General features: G+C 45.2%; 2 protein-coding genes and 1 long non-coding RNA gene across 7 annotated transcripts in view; 1 reads left to right on the plus strand and 2 right to left on the minus strand.

Annotated features, from left to right (window-relative positions):
* ALDH5A1 (aldehyde dehydrogenase 5 family member A1) overlaps nucleotides 1-10,216 on the plus strand; it is a gene marked incomplete at its 3' end in the record, with an annotated part of 31,164 nt that extends 20,948 nt beyond the window's left edge. The window contains exons 8-11 of one of the 3 annotated variants that reach the window (XM_082662906.1): nucleotides 1,285-1,454; nucleotides 4,118-4,176; nucleotides 5,505-5,685; nucleotides 10,085-10,216. In XM_082662906.1, coding sequence (XP_082519032.1) covers nucleotides 1,285-1,454; nucleotides 4,118-4,176; nucleotides 5,505-5,685; nucleotides 10,085-10,103 — 429 coding nt within the window. Of the gene's footprint in view, nucleotides 1-1,284; nucleotides 1,455-4,117; nucleotides 4,177-5,504; nucleotides 5,711-7,611; nucleotides 9,448-10,084 lie in introns of those variants that run through there. The other 2 variants (XM_082662907.1, XM_082662905.1) reach the window with 2 other exon arrangements.
* On the minus strand, nucleotides 2,531-10,972 carry LOC309827951. The gene is made up of 3 exons (XR_014297270.1): nucleotides 10,836-10,972; nucleotides 6,816-6,895; nucleotides 2,531-2,601 (listed from the first exon to the last, which is right to left on the minus strand). It is a non-coding gene; the product is annotated as an uncharacterized lncRNA (long non-coding RNA).
* Nucleotides 10,973-15,589: 4,617 nt separating this feature from the next.
* KIAA0319 overlaps nucleotides 15,590-16,556 on the minus strand; it is a gene marked incomplete at both ends in the record, with an annotated part of 47,811 nt that continues 46,844 nt past the window's right edge. For all 3 annotated transcript variants that reach the window (XM_082664683.1, XM_082664684.1, XM_082664682.1), the window contains one exon: nucleotides 15,590-15,768. In XM_082664683.1, the coding sequence (XP_082520809.1) occupies nucleotides 15,590-15,768 (179 nt within the window). The remainder of the gene's footprint in view (nucleotides 15,769-16,556) is intronic.

The raw sequence follows: 16,556 nt of genomic DNA on the forward strand, positions 1-16,556 counted from the left end.
CTAGGAATCTAATAGTATTCTCCAAGAGTTCTGAGAAGATAGTACATCTATAAAACAGAAGTAGGTTCTATGAAAATGAAGCAATGAGAACAAGAAAGAACGTTTTTATTTATTTATTTGACTGTGCCGCACAGCTTGTGGGATCTCAGTTCTCTGACCAGGGACTGAACCCTGGCCACAGCAGTGAAGGCCTGGAATCCTAACCACTAGGCAACCAGGGAACGCCTTGAAAGAATGTTTTTAGAAATTGAAAACATGGTGGTCAAAATCTTTTTAAAACTCAGTAATGAAGATGGAAGACAAAATCAAGGAGAGCTCTTAGAATTTAAAGCAAAAGTATGGCAGGAATGCACAAAGAAATCGATCTGAGGTGAGGGGTGTATCCATTTTAGTAATAGGAACTCTAGAAAGACTTGAGATGGAAGAAATAGGATTATCAAATACTAGAGGAAAACTTCTCAGAGCTAGGGGAAAATAACAATTCTTCAAAATTGAAAGACTTCGTCAATTGCCAAGTAGAATAATAAAAAGAAAAACCTAGATATGTTTCATTAAAATTTTAGAATGTCAGGAACATACCAGAATATTCAAGAAGCTTCCAGAGGTGGGAAAAGCTACCACAAACCCACAAAGGAGTGAGGACTTTTTTCTTTTTTGGCTACGCTGTTGGCATGTGGGATCTAAGTTCCCTGATCAGGGATCGAACCTGCACTCAACGTTCTGAAGGAAAATTACTTTGGGTCCAAATTCCGTCACCAACCAATGCAAGGTAAAACACCAGACATACAGTATCAGAAAACTCTGAAGGTAAACCATTTTCAGTGCACCTTTTTTGAAACAACTACTCGAGGAGAAGGTATTAGAACAAAATGAAAGTGAAATCCAGGGAGGAGAACAACATGGGATCCAAGAGCCTGGAACTAACCCAGGAAGGAGATGAGAACAAATCCCAGGAAGACAGCTGAGCATCAGGCCTGCAAAGACATGGGCATATGTGTATTAGACCGTTAGACAAACTGTAAGAGCAAACAGCGAGAAAATCACAGAGGTGGGAGGAGACAGCATGGTACACACCATGTGCCCTCTTGCCTCTGTACCTCTGTGCATTTGGTTCTTTCTACCCAGAAGGGAGCAGGGTACATTAACCTATTTGGAAAAGAAAGAAACCCAGTTACAGTTTTTTTGAAAAAGAAAGAAACCCAGTTACAGTTTTCTGCAGTTTAAACGTTTCCCAAGTATCCTCGACCACCTTTCCCAAGGGCTCTTCTTTTACTCTTCACACAGGTAGAGAAACATGTGAATGATGCCATTTCCAAAGGGGCCACCATTGTGACAGGCGGGAAGCGGCATCAAGTTGGAAAAAATTTCTTCGAGCCCACCCTGCTCAGCAACGTCACCCGAGACATGCTCTGCTCTCAGGAAGAGACGTTTGGGCCCGTGGCACCAGTTATCAAGTAAGGTCATCCAGCGGGTCGGAAGACAGGAGAAAGGATAGGAAAGGAAAAGGAAACCCGGAGAGAAATCCAGTTCGTGTGTCGTTTGAGGCCTGGGTGGGGGACGGGCTGAAGTAGAGAGCAGGGTTATATCAGTGGAAGCACTAAGTTCAATGTAACATTTAAAAAATTTTGTTTCTATTATTGCCTCTTTAGACCACAAAATTTACCAAATTCTCTACTTTGCTCTCTTGCTTTCTACTGAACTCATTTTTCTTTGTAATGAAGTATATACTTTAAGAGTTCTTTCAAGGGTGTCTGTGGGCAATGGACTGTGTGTTCTTATGTGACCTTTTATCTCACAGTCACAAGTAAATAATAATTTACCTGCATAAAATGCTAGCTTCAGCACTTTGAAGATGTCACACCTTGGTCTACTTAGCTCCAGGGTTGTCACTGAGAAAGCTGATACCTGGTTCTTACTCCTGTGAAGGGATATGCTTTTTCTCTTTAGAGACTTTTAAAATTCCTCACGGCCTCGGACGTTCTTAAATTTTACCATGGTAGCTTGGGTATGGTACACCGTGAGCTTTTTCAGTCAGAGGTCCAATGTCTTTCTTTAATGTCTAAAGTGTTTGTTTAGTCCTGGGAAGTTCTTGGTCATTATTTCTCCAAATATTTCTCTCTCTTCTATTGCTAATGAAATTTATAGATTAGGGTTTCCCTGGTGGCGCAGTGGTTGAGAGTCTGCCTGCCGATGCAGGGGACACGCGTTCGTGCCCCAGTCTGGGAAGATCCCACATGCCATGGAGCGGCTGGGCCTGTGGGCCATGGCCACTGAGCCTGTGCATCCGGAGCCTGTGCTCCACAATGGGAGAGGCCACAACAGTGAGAGGCCCACGTACCGCAAAAATAAATAAATTAATTAAATTAAATTAAATTAAAAATTATAGATTAATCTGACATTAGGGAAATGAACCACTTGGAGAACTTTCATCTTCTTTGTTTTAATAAAATTTTTTTTACCTGGAGTATGAACTTGACATTTTCCAAAAGGATGCAGTGGTTAGGAATGCAGGCTCTGGAGTTGAGTTGGGTGTAGATTCAGGCTTTGCTACTTCATATCTGTGTCCCCTTGAACAAGTTAACTTCTCTGAGCCTCAGGGTCCTTGGTGGGAAAAGGAATAAAAACTAGTACCTGCCTCACAGGACAGTTTTAAGGTTTAAATGACATAATGTACGTAAAGCACTTAGCACATTGCCTGATATCATTATGGGTGTTGCTGTGTAACTAAAGCATTAGGTCAGGGAGGGGGACACAGCTGTTACTAGGGGTCTCTAGTCTCACACTTCTTCTGGGACGCAGGGCGGTGTGAGCACCACCCACATTAGCAAAGAAAGGTGAAAATCCTCAAGGATGTCACAACTGATGATGTGAAGACTGCATTTGCTTTTTATTTATTTATTTGGTTGCACTGGGTCTTAGTGGCTCCAGGGCTCCTTAGTTGCGGCACGTGGGCTCCTTAGTTGCAGCAGGCGGGCTCCTTAGTTGCGGCATGCATATGGGATCTTGTTCCCTGACCAGGGCTCGAACCCGGGCCCCCTGCATTGGGAGCTCAGAGTCTTATCCACTGTGCCACCAGGGATGTCCCGATGACTGCATTTTCGAGGCACAGGTGGCCAGTGAGGACATGGGTGATGCCCTGTTTTCTGTTCTCTGGCGGATAGAATGGCTTGCTCTCTACAGGTGGAGAGCCAAGCCCTGGGAGACACAGCTGGTCATCCTTGGAAGAAATAATTCTCTTGGGGTCACCCTCCTTGACCTGCCCTCCCCCAGAGCGCTCTCTTCTCTCCCAGTCGTCCTCTTGCATTGACTGGGGTCCGCCAGCTCTGCCCGGTGCCTTCAGAGGGCTGGCTGGCCAGCTGCCACTGCTGCTGGACCTCTGAATTGAGGATCTGAGATGCGGACAATGTTTTGCCCCCAGTTACAGTTCTGGGGCAACAGAAAAAGGCCTCTGAAATGTTGTTCCAGAAATAACGATGATAAAGCTGGAAGAGACTGCATAAGGCTTCCACGCTAGCAGTCTCATTTCCAAGGGGAACAGACCCCCAGCACTGTCACACTGTTCAGAGCATAAGTGGTGGGGCCGACACTAGAGCCCTGGGCCCCAGTGGCCTCTGGATGTTTTCCTTCTCCTACATTATGGCTGCTTCTAAAGTAGTTGTTATGATCGGTGCATTTCTTTTTTTTTTTTCCGGCCTCGCCTTGTGGCTTGCGGGATCCCAGTTCCCCAACCAGGGATTGAACCGGGGGCCACAGCAGTGAAAGCGTGGAGTGCCAACCACTGGGCCACCAGGGAAGTCCGATCGGTACATATTATTCTTCTTAGTAGGTAGCAAGAGCCGTAATCCTTTTCTTAAGGCGTTTTGTTCGACATTCTGAATACTCCACAGTTCCCTGTGTGTCTCCCAATCTCCTAGAGGAGATGAACTGGTGTTGACCCGAGCTCGCTAGCCTTGAACTCTGCACGGTTACAGCGAGTGATGGTGTTTTCCTCTGAACTCCCTGCAAAGCTCTGATTAACCCCTCGCCCTTATTTGGGAAACAAATCAGGAGGAAATCAGCTGGTTTTCCTTACTCTCCCCTTAGGGATTTTGCTGATGACCCATCTTGACTTTGGCAGGTTTGATACAGAGGAGGAGGCGGTGGCGATCGCTAACGTGGCCGACGTCGGGCTGGCAGGTAGGCGTCCGTCCTCGCTTGGTAGCTGTCATAATCACTTCTCCAGCTGATGCCAGGGTGGCCTTTATAAACGTCACCCTGGGTTTTGAGAAGGCAACTTCATTGGAGCATGTGTTTCACTGCTTTCCCAGGGGCGGGGGTGGGCCTGTGCAAGTCCGTGTTCTTTTGCCTCGTTCCCGGATGCAGGATGGGGGCTCCCTGGTTGGAGCTGGGTATGGTCGTGGGAGAAGAAGCAGTGCCGTGTTTCAGGGGGAGAGTCACACGCACCCTGTAACTCCCATGTTCCCAGAGGCTCGATGCCTGGAAATTCCAAGGGGTTTTCCTCCCATTTTGTGTGGCTCCTGGAAGTCTGAACAAAAGAGATAGCACCCGACCTCACAGAGAGCATCAGGGGCCATGAAAGAAGCGAAGGCAGCACAGGCAGAGGGAGCCTCACAGAGTAGCTGCCGTTCTTTCAGTTTGGACAAGGACAAGGTGGCCACAGAATGTACCCTATGACCCTGACAAAATTATATGTGCATAAATGCACTCAACAAGGGCTTCCCTGGTGGCGCACTGGTTAAGAGTCTGCCTGCCAATGCAGGGGACACGGGTTCGAGCCCCGGTCTGGGAAGATCCCACGTGCCGTGGAGCAGCTGGGCCCGTGAGCCATGGCCGCTGAGCCTGCGCATCTGGAGCCTGTGCTCCACAACGGGAGAGGCCACAACAGTGAGAGGCCCGCATACCACACACACACACACACACACACAAATATATATATATATATATATATATATATATATATCATGTGGATAACCTAACTGACGTGTGCAGGATGCACTGAACAGGAGGCCACAGGAGCTGCGTTCATTATTGTTACAGTCCTGATAGGAGACGGTGAGAGCTCTAGCGAGAGTGGAATAGAAGCAGAAAGAGGATTTCCAAAGGTTTTGAGATGAAGATGTGCACAGGACCAACTCAGGGCTCCACATGGGAGCAGGGAGGGTTCCAGGCCCGCATGACTAGGCAGATGGTCACCCATGGCATCCGCAGCTGTGCACATGATGTCTTTAATCAGGGGTCCCCAACCCCCAGGGCCGCAGACCGGTACTGGTCCGCGGCCCATTAGGAACCGGGCCACACAGCAGGTGGTGAGCGGCGGGCGAGCGAGGGAAGCTTCATCTGCCGGTTTCCGTCACCCCCCACCGCTCGCATTACTGCCTGAACCGTCTCCCCCTGCTGTCCATGGAGAAACTGTCTTCCATGAAACCAGTCCCCGGTGCCAAAAAGGTTGGGGACCCCTGGCTTTAATGACTATTCTACATCCATGTCCTTTATCCCCATGACAGGTTACTTTTACTCTCAAGACCCAGCCCAGATCTGGAGGGTGGCGGAGCGGCTAGAGGTCGGCATGGTTGGCGTTAACGAAGGCTTGATCTCCTCCGTGGAGTGCCCTTTCGGTGGGGTGAAGCAGTCTGGCCTTGGGCGAGAGGGCTCCAAGTATGGCATTGACGAGTACCTGGAGCTCAAGTACGTGTGCTTTGGAGGCTTATAGGATTCCTTAGTTCTTTAAAAAATAAGAAAGGAAGCTTCGCCACATGTATGGGGACATGCCATCCATTATTTTAAATAAGCCCATAGGGTATCTGAATTAGGAATTTTTTTTTTCGGGCCTCTCACTGCTGTGGCCTCTCCCATTGCGGAGCACAGGCTCCAGACGCGCAGGCTCAGCGGCCATGGCTCACGGGCCCAGCCGCTCCGTGGCACGTGGGATCCCCCTGGACCGGGGCACGAACCCGTGTCCCCTGCATCGGCAGGCGGACTCCCAACCACTGCGCCACCAGGGAAGCCCTGAATTAGGAATTTTTTTAAAGCTCATCCAATCCTCGTAATCTTAAACAGATGCAAATCCTACCCCTCCCCCTACCTGACTAGGGACCAATACATGCCATGCGCCCGAGGCCGCAGACTCCCCGAGAACCAGCATAGGGTTTATAGAATGAAGCCCTGGACTCCACCACGACCCCATCTGCCTCAGAGCAAAGTGCAGCGTGAGGCCAGCCGGCCCCCGCAGCCCCATGGTCACGGCTGGATCACTGCCTGGGCGCACTAAAGACACTTGCTGGGTATTCCGGGGTGTTGCTGCAGAGGCTGAACCACTCATTTTTTGAGACTTCAGAAATAGCACAGAATTGCCTGTGTTTCTTTGAGACATGAAGGAACCCCTCTCCCTTTTTCGACCATTTTTTACATTGACGTCTCCATTGTCCTAAATTAACTGCTTAAAGGTTTTTTCCCTTCTGTGCTGTTTTCCATGTCATGTTGTTTCCGTTAGGAAATAAGCCCAAGCATAAAGCACAGCAGCTTGGTGGGATGGATGGCCCACGAGCAATGGCCTGGCCTGGCTTTGTCCCCGTGGATGTGACATTCAACCCCTCCCCGCCCCCCGCCGCACCGCATCCCTCAGGAGAGCGGAGATTCTATACATGCCTTATTTAGCTCCATGGGCTATTGTGAGCCTCAGAGAAAGTGAAGGTGTTTGCCAAAAAGTAAAAATTCAGTGTAAGTGCAGGAGTCGTCATTATTATGAGCAGCACGTCCCAGCCCCGCTTGGGTGTCCGGCAGTGGCTTTGCCAAGGTGAGCGGAGGTTGGTACCCACCTGCCCAGCACCTGAGCCTGAGTGAGGGCTCGTCACCTGCAGCCTGCTGTTTCTGTTCTTATGAAGCGCTGCTCCTTCACCTGCAAAAGAGCAAAAGCACTTTCACGACAATAATCCCAAAAGGAAAAAGGATTTCCATAATTGCCAATTGGAAGAGGCATGAGGTTTTGCCCTTCAGGCACCTTTTATCCAATAAGAGTTTTTATAGTTCATCATTTAAAACAAAAACAAAAACAAAAAAACCCTATGACCACTGTTTCCTGTCACTCTGAAAACTCTGATTAAATACACACTAGGCTTTTCTGTATCATGTCTCCGTCTGTCCTGATATACAAGGAAAAGGAATAAAAGCTGTTCCTGGTGGAATAGACAAGGATGAAGCACCTCCTTTTCCACTCTCTCTGTGTGCACACTCCACTGACATTCTGTGGATATTCTGGGGAGCAGAAGGAAAACATGAATGAAAGTAGTGCTAGAGGCAGTCACTCCTGGACCCAGCTGGGATGTAGCGTCCCTCACTGAGCCATGGGGAGCTGAATAGCTAAAGGTCTGAGATGTCCCTGTGCACAAAAGTACCATGGCTAGGGCTTCCCTGGTGGCGCAGTGGTTGGGAGTCCGCCTGCCGATGCAGGCCATGGCCGCCGAGCTTGCGCGTCCGGAGCCTGTGCTCCGCAACGGGAGAGTCCGCGGCAGTGAGAGGCCCGCGTACCGAAAAAAAAAGAAAAAAAAAAGTACCATGGCTAGTCTTGGAGCTGCCTTGTGTTTGCCCTGGGTTACATCTGCCATCTCCCCTAAGGCCCAATAAGGAATGAGCTGAAATCCACCTCCTGGTAACATGCATCGCTCAGACCCTGTCCAGAATCACGTACGCATCATATCGACAGTGAGTTTCTACTTTTTAGTTTTAGGGTTGTTTTATGTAACACCCTAATTACTTAATATTTAGGTGTGTCCATCTGGTTGCTATTAACAATAAAAATGCTCTAACACTCGTTTTTAGAAGTCTGGAATACTGGTGCTTGAAATGTTTGGAGGAATACATTCAAATACATTTGTAACTTTGTAAATCAGTGAATGTCTTGGCTGGGTGGCAATTTTGAGTTTTCTAGTATATCTGGCTCACCAGGTACATAAATTGAGGGCCAGACACTCATTCCAATATCTTTGATTAATTCTGGAATTAAAATAATTTGAAAAGGAAGTAGCTTACTGTTAGTAAAATTGTTCTGGGTTGTGGGGAAAACAGAGAAGTATTTTTAAATGAACATTTTGGGGGCTGTTTTTCAATAAGGTAACCATATGTGATGGATTTTTTTTTAATGTATGTTATAATATGAAATAGAAAAGGACCATTAAACCAGGGGTTGGCTCACAGCCCAAATCTGGCCTGCCGTCTGCTTTTGTACAACCCAGAGCTAAGTATGGTTTTTATATTCCCAAAGGAGTGGTTGGGGAAAAAAAATCAAAAGAATGGTATTTCATGACACGTGAAAATTTTGTGAAATTCAGATTTCAGTGTCCAGAAATAAAATTTTATTGGAACCCAGCCACATCCATTCATTTACCATATGATCTATGGCTACTTTCTTGGCAAAGCTGAGTATCTGCAGCACAGACAGTATTGCCCACAAAGCCTAAAGTATTTACTCTTTGGCTTTTTACAGAAATAATTTGCCAACCCCTGATCTAAACCTAGAGGGAGATATTGACCTTCCCCCGTTTATGAGGCATTATATCATTTTATTGAACACCTACTGTGTAAAAAATACTTTTCTGGGCCTTGCTCCAGTGAATTCTCACCAAGAACTTCCCAGCAATTATCACATAACTCATATGAAATTACCCAGAGAATGGGAGTCTATTGGCCTTGGAAAAAAACACTTCTCAATTTACTTTCCCCAGCTATGCAGGGATTCTCATTTAAAAAGCTCCTCTGTACCTATTATCTTTATCCATTTGAGTAGCTTTTAAATACAATTTTATGTCAAGCGCTGGTTCATCTACCTTTATTTTTATGTAAAGACTCAGTGAAAGTAAAGATCAGAAGCACAATGCAAATAACTCTATTTTATTGTAAACTTGTATCATTAACTTTAAACTGTGCCACATGACTGCCTTCTCGGAAGGCTGGAGCCCAGGGTTTTAACTGTTCACGAGCAGCTATGGTAGATAGCATTTTACTTGAATGATATTTATGCTGTGATTATTTTTGTGCTGTATTTTATGGGATAAAACTTCGGAATAAGTGTAGTTGGAAGTGTGGAAATATTTTGTTTTTTAAACATGCACAATTCATTTTTCCAGTTTTTGATAATTGTATGTGTGTGTCAATGTCTTGTCAGCAGAGTTGTGCGTGTGTAACTAATAAAGGTTGAATTAACAGAATTTCCTCTTTTTATGTCAAGGTTTCTGGTTTGTGGGTTTTTTTCTTGCCAGTTCATCATTTGAGTTTACTTTGGAGATTATTAGACCAGTTTGGATATGTATGCCACCCCAAAATATGACTGTAGGAGTTCAGGACATGCCAGCCCAAAAGATGCCACTTTGGCACAGGTTTTTTGTGAGCTGAAGGCAATTAAGAAGCAGATACAAGAAAAGCCCTCTCTCTTCCCTTCGCCCTCCATTTGCCTAAAAGCAGGATACAAATTTATAAAGTTACTCCCCTCCCTGCATCAGGAGGGAAGGACAAAGGTTAATTCCCAGAGACAACTTCAGGCCCAATCAGCCTGGAATCTAAATAACAAATTTTACTAATTAGCTTTTATCTCCGCCCTTGAAAGCCTACAGCTGCTTTCCTCTGTCCTGTCATTTCTCCAGAGATTTATTGTTCTTTGTTGAAATGCTCTGTCAGCTGAAGTTTTAAGCCACCTCTTCGAGTTACTCATTTCTCCCTGAGTGTGTCCCATGTTTACATGAGATATACATGTTAATAAACTTCTGTTCGTCTTTCTCTTGTGAATCTTTCATTGCAGTGGTCTCAGGCAAGAACTCAGAAAGGTAGAGGGAAAATTATTTTTCCTCTCCTACATGTATAAATGGTGCTCCCTTGACTAGTGTGTGAATCTCTTGGGCAGGGAACCTGCCTGTGAAATTTGGTACCCTAGCACCTTCCTACAGGATGGCCTGTAACAGGGAAGAACATTTTACATTCTATTACAAGTTAATCACTAAAGGGATGTTGCCTATAAGCTTAAACTACACATAACGGCCCATTTCTGGGAACCCTGCTTCCCAGGTAATGAGCATTAAGCTAAAATACCTTTGTTTAGCTCACAGGAAACATCCTGACCAGGCCCACCTGTGAATGACTGCAAGGAGGAAGAAATTAACATATCCCCTACAGAGGCCGACCCGAACCAGGAAATGTTTGACTTTACTCCCTCCTCTTTTAGTATAAAAGAAACCTGCATTCTAACTCAGGCAAGATGGTTCTTTGGGGCATGTTCTTCTCCATTTGCTGGCTTTCCGAATAAAGTCGTTATTCCTAATCTCTTGATTATTGGCCTGTTGTGCAGTGAGCAGTACAAGCTTAGACTTGGTAACAGGCCTGTTGTATGATTCGCGCTCATTAAATGTTTGCTGAACTAAATTGAGAATTTACCTGGTTTGCAGGTGTGGTTGCCTAAGAAAGGAGGAGCCTCCAGCTTTCTCAAATACACCAGCTTCACTCCTCTACGTGTGCCACTGTTATCCATTATGTACTTTTTTCAAAGGTTGGGTTTTTGGATACAGAAATGTATGAGGAAGACATTTCTGAAACCCTACCTTTCAGATATAATCACTGTTAATTATTTAAACAGCATATCTTATATTTTCATCCACTGTTCATTTATATTCTAAGAAATTTCACGTGGCCTCATTGAATCCAAATTGTAGCAGTAGGCCTTGAACAAAGGTAAGGTTTTCTCTGGAAGAAAGAATACACATCTCCCTTTGTCATTCCATTTATTGCATGCATTTCTCTTAACCTGCTTTTGATTTTTAAAATTACTTTGTTACCAGGAGAAACGATCCACTTACCTCTTGTTGACCTGAAACAAACAGACTCCCAGATATTTCTCCAGCAAAGACGGGTTTATTTGGTATCGGCAGAGAATTGCAACACAGTGCCTGCATCCATAGCGAGCCGCTTGCAAGCCCCTGCCCAGCAAGGGAAGAAGAACACTTTTATCGGGAGGAAAGGGAAGTTGGGAGGCTTATAGTGAAAAACTTCGTGACTTTTCATTGGCTGAGTCCTTACCAGGGAAGAGAAGTCTTCCTTCTTCCTGTTGGGCTTTACTATCATCACAGGGTGTGAGAGCTCCCCCTTCTGGTCGCCCGACTCTATTTACTTGAAGTTTCTGTTCATTTTTTATACTCTCAATTTGTGGGTTTGTTCAATGCTTGGCCTAGGCGTCTGCTTAGAAGCAAGTGTATTTTCATCTTCCTACTATTTCTAACAGGAAATTTTCACCTGTTACAGCTGCTTTATCTCTGATTTAGCTTGCAACAAATTTAAAAAGCAAATTAGTGTGGTTTTCATTTATCAAGTGTGGGAAAGCTGTCTGGAAAAAGAACAGGTCCTGCATGGTCTGAGTGTTGAAAGCCTACAGGGATATTCTATCTGTGCGCTATTTATAGATGAGTGGAAATGGATTTGGAAATTGGTGGTCTGTAAATTTACCTATAATCCATCCATTTTATCAGCAAACCAGGAAGGAGTCGCCACCATTTAGACCACAGGCAACACCACTGTCCCGGTGGTTTAGTGGACAAGGATGTGTTTGCAGATGTTCTGTCAGATTATATAAGGCTATGTGCTTTTTCCTGTTGTGCTAAGACTCAGCATTGAAACTCTGGGCTCATCTTCAGGAGAAGAGTAGTAACTCTCACCATGTAGGCTTCAAATAAAGGAAGAGAGGTAGTAACTCTCACCATGTAGGCTTCAAATAAAGGAAGCTTGGCTGTTTGCTAAGCTCATCTCAAAAAGGGAGGCTCTATGGACCACTTAGTAGGAGAAATGATGGTTTTGCCTTTTTAAAAAACTTGTTCCCGACTAATGGAAACGCTTCTAGTGTTTCGCAATTAATCATGAATCTGTATGTTTCCCCTCAAAATCTTTTGACTTTTTATTTTTAAATACAGTTGTCCCTCAGTATCCGTGGGAGATTGGTTCCAGTACCCCCAGGGATCCCAAAATCCACTCATGCTCAAGTCCCTGATGTAAAATAGCACTGTACAGTCGGGCCTTCGGATCCGCGGTTCTGCATCTGCGGATACAGAGGGCACAGTGTAATTATAAGTTCACAGGAAGTGGCAAAAGTAATAGATTCCTGTGTACCCTTCACCTAGCTTCCCCCAGAGCTTAACATCTTACGTTAACTAACACAATATCAAAATCAGGAAATACATACCGTTCATACGATCCTTATACCAATTTCACCAGTTTTTCCATGCAAGAGTCACACGGATGATGGAAACTAGATTAGGGGATGTAGTTTAAGCACACACACACCTTAATCTAATTTGCACCTCCCCCAACTGCAGGCATTTTCCAGCAGAGAGCAGACTACCCATTAATGTCGGAGAAACCAGGGGAATGCACTCTTTGGCAGCCGAATCTAAGCAGGGGAGAGAAGACAGGCAGCACTGAGCACTCTCAGTGCCTCCCCAAATCCTGTCCCCCACGGGGAGGAGGGAGCCGGGGGTGCTACTCTAGGCTCCAGCAAATTTTTTCTGTAAGCGTTCAGATAGTAGATATTTTAGGCTTGAGACAGTCTGTGTTGAAAATACTCACCTCTATTGTTGTAGCACAAAGGAATGAATGAGTGTGCCTGTGTTCCAGTAAGACTTTATTTATGGACACTGACATCTGAATTCCATGTGAGTTTCACGTGTCACAGAATATGATATTTGTTTCAACCACTTGAAAATGTAAAAACCATTCTTACCTCACCAGCTGCACAAAAACAGGTCGTGGGCCAGCCTGCTGCCTCCTACTCCAGGGAAATCCCTCCACACAGAAGCAGAAAGAATAAGTATTCCCATCCTCCTCAACAACAAGGAGGCATTACAGAGACTACAGACACCTTTGTTCAGATCAGCATATATGTTTAATAGTGTTATATTGGAAATGACACGTTGTCAATACATGGGAAAAAGATAACATTAAATAAAACCAAGACTTCAGCCAAAGCAGCTAAGAATCTTGTCAGCCTGTGAGCCCTGCCAATGCCCTCTCCCACATTCTCGGGCCCCGCTTTTCTCATCTATCCTGAGCTGCCAGGGAGCTTCATCTTCCCAAGGCCCTTAATGCAAAGTGCACAAGAGAAGAATGTTGGCTGCCATTCCACCTCACGCTCTGCTCCTCCGATAACAAGAGAGGACCCACTTACTGATCACTGGTGTGGTCTTTATTTCTGCTGCACCATAGATTCAAGATCTATCTGTGGTGGAAAGATCAGACCAGCGGGGCTGGAGACAGAAAAGGAGGAGTGACCTGGAGGGGTGGCCCTGGGGGTGATCCAACAGAAGAGATGAGGCAGGCTTCTCTCCCTTTGTCTTTCTTGGTCCTAGGAACAGAACTTCCAAGTGGTCCAAAAGGTCCACCAGAATTTGCCCTCCAACAGTTGGAGGTGGGAGTTCTTTGTGTAGGGGAGGAGGGTGGGAAGCATGGACTTTGCAGCTTACAAAATTTGCATTTGATTCCTAGATCCACCACTAATTGGCTGTGACCTTGAGCAAGTTACTTAAACTCTCTGGGCCTTCATTATGTGCAACATGAGAGGAATATCTACTTTTCCAGGATGACCGTAAGGATCAATGGAGTATGTAAAATACGTGTATTATGTACACAGCACTTCACAGATGATCCCTCCCTTCTCCATCACTGTGCTCTACTGACCTCATATTTAGGCTGCCATCCTCTGTGCCAGAAATTTCCAGTTGTGCACAAAAATAATGTAACCCTGGCCACCGGGTAGGGCAGATTTTAAGTGTATGAAGCTAAATGTTCATGTAAAAAGCATCACACTTTCCTTCTAACACCATCGATAGTATTGAGCTGGCTGGATATACAGAAAGTGTAGACATAAGCAGAGAAATTATTTTAAAAATAAAATCACACTCCTGTGCTTTTTACTTTTTTTTTTTGGCCACTCCTTATAAAGCAGAATAATTAAAAATAAGACGGTCTCATGAGGATGAATATTAGCAGCAGGAACAAAAGCACTGGAAAGCTTAATTTTTTGCAAGGCCCATGGGAACTGTTTTCTCTATTGTCCTGTCCTGATGATTTCAACCTGACAGTTTAATCACGTTGCTTCTCCACTTAGTCATAGCAAAGCAATCCTAGTTTTCCCTTCGTGTGACAGAGGCTTGTGCAACAGAATATTGCTTAGGTGTGGTCACGCTTGTCTGTGACGGGCCCCACCTCTCATTCTAATCTCTCCACAAAGAACGCCAAGGGCACCACCCAGGCCCCCAGCCTCAGGACTATGGGCGGATGGGGAACAATCATCAGCTAACCAACTTGTCAGGCTACAATTAACTCCAAGTCCTTGCTCTGGGGTGCTGCTCTGGGGTTGGGGATGCTTTAATGTTTTTTTCATATATTTAAAATAAGATATTTAGTAGAAAATGGTTTAATATATTTTTAAACATATGAAGTGGATATCTGTGTCAAGTTATTAGGGAAAGTACCTGTAGGGGCCGAGTATCATAAGCACACCATCCTCATTAAGACTGATTGTATTTCAGAGTTTGGGAATACAGTCGGCCCTCCCCCACCCTCCCACATCTGCATCCATGGGGCCCACATCCCTACGGGTCCTGCATCCGTGGACACGGAGGCCCGACTGTATATATTACCAAGTTGCTGAGTCTTTATTCCTACTGATAGAGGTCCAAATGCATGGCCTATAGCACATACTCAATAAATGTCTAAGGAATTAATAATCACTTTTCTTGTGTTTCATGTAAACTGGGACTGAGAGAGGCCTCAGTGTGGCTTGTTTTTCTCAGAGAAAGAAAAGGTGAAACATGCTAAAATGCTACCTTCAACCTTCAACCTACAAGTCAGCAAACCCCACCTCCCTCTCTGTTGCCTCCAGTCCTCAGAATACAATTCTTATTTAGCTCTCGAACTTCCAAGAGCTGCTCTGTAGAGAGAGCACAGAAATGGCGGTTGGCATAGCGAAAGAGTGAAAACAGGAGAGCTGGGCTCTGTATGGGTGTCTCTTCAGCACAGAAAACTTGCTGGACAGAGGACAACCCATTCCTCAGATAAAGCATCTTTTATATATATATATATAAATATATATATAGACACACAGCCCTCAGACTCCAAGGGTCCTACGACAGAAACCACGCTTGGAAAGTCGTCTTTAAAGGCAATCACAGCTCCTAAGAGAAATTGGCCCTCTTTACATCATGTTGAACTCATCTTCTGCAAGGGTCTGCAGATAGAAACAGGTTAATCTTTCTCTTAACATAGGAACATAACACTGTGCCAGCTACAAAAACACAAAACTCTTTTAAGTATCTACCTTAGCCTCTTACCCAACCTTTAGTCCCATTAACAAGCATCTCAGTTAAAAGAGCAATGTTTTTGTTTTGGTTTGTGTCTCAAAAACCCCAGAAGACAGGTCTTTTAAAATATGGGGACACACCTCCAGCCCAGTGTGAAAGGATGGGAACACGCTATTCTAACAAGAGTTAGTTTTGTTTTGAACTCCCATTGACTGTCCTGGATTAAAGGATTCCTGCGAGCGTCCTTCCATTTCACAACCGCTCCATTATCTGTCCTTTGAGCAATAGCTGAAGGAAGCTCCGTTTCTGACGGATCCGTTCATGGAAACCTTTGGATTCCCTCGCTCCATCCTGTCTCGGCTGAAGATCGTGTCCTGATCACTGTCAAACTCAGACTCAGACACCATCAAGCTGGAGTTGTGTTCTGTGCTTCGGTGCTTAATACCTAGGGAGAAGCAGACAGATGCATCTTGGGGGGAAGGGCATTTTCCCTCTCAGCTGCCCATCATTCTGGTCCCATGCACGGAGTCACGCGCTCTGCACATGCAAAACGATCACTCACAACGCAGCAGGCGGTTGGGGTTTCCTAGTGAGTATTAACAGGGGCTTTGGAGTCACTGCTGAGCTTGAGCCCAAGCTTTGTCACTCACCAGCTGTGTGGCCCTGGGCAAGGTACCTAACCTCTCTGGGCTTTCAGTCTCCTCATCTATTAAATTAGGAGCTAACAAAGCATCTATTCCACGGTTTTATGGTGAAGGTTAAGTGAACTCGTGCGTGTAAAACTCCTGCTGGCATTTACCACTTAGTAAGCACTCAATAAATGAAAACCATTATGATTTTACCACTTGTTCCCATCAAGTATTTTTAGTAGAATATTTGATTGCTGGGAGTTAAAATAAGAGAAGGGACAGGTATGTGACCCCTGCTCTCAAAGAATTTATAGTGTCTAGCTAAGGATGTAAGACAAAGACGAGATGAGGGTTCATGACAGGCAAGAAAGTTTTAAAGATAAATTTTACATGAATCAAGAAGAGACAAGTGCACACTTAGAAGCTTCAGGGATCGTTCACACAGGATGGGATTTGAAGAGAGTGAAGGGTTCGGACAGGAGGACAGTGGAGGAGCATGGAGTATGCGGAGGCATCCAGAAATATTTGCAGAAAGCAGTCTGGAGCAAATGATTCATGTAGGAAATGCAAAAAAAAAGAAAAACAAAAAGAGGCTGGGATCTCA

Source organism: Grampus griseus (genome assembly GCF_964374135.1).
Source record: "Grampus griseus genome assembly, chromosome: 10".
NCBI classification, from domain to species: Eukaryota; Metazoa; Chordata; class Mammalia; order Artiodactyla; family Delphinidae; genus Grampus; species Grampus griseus.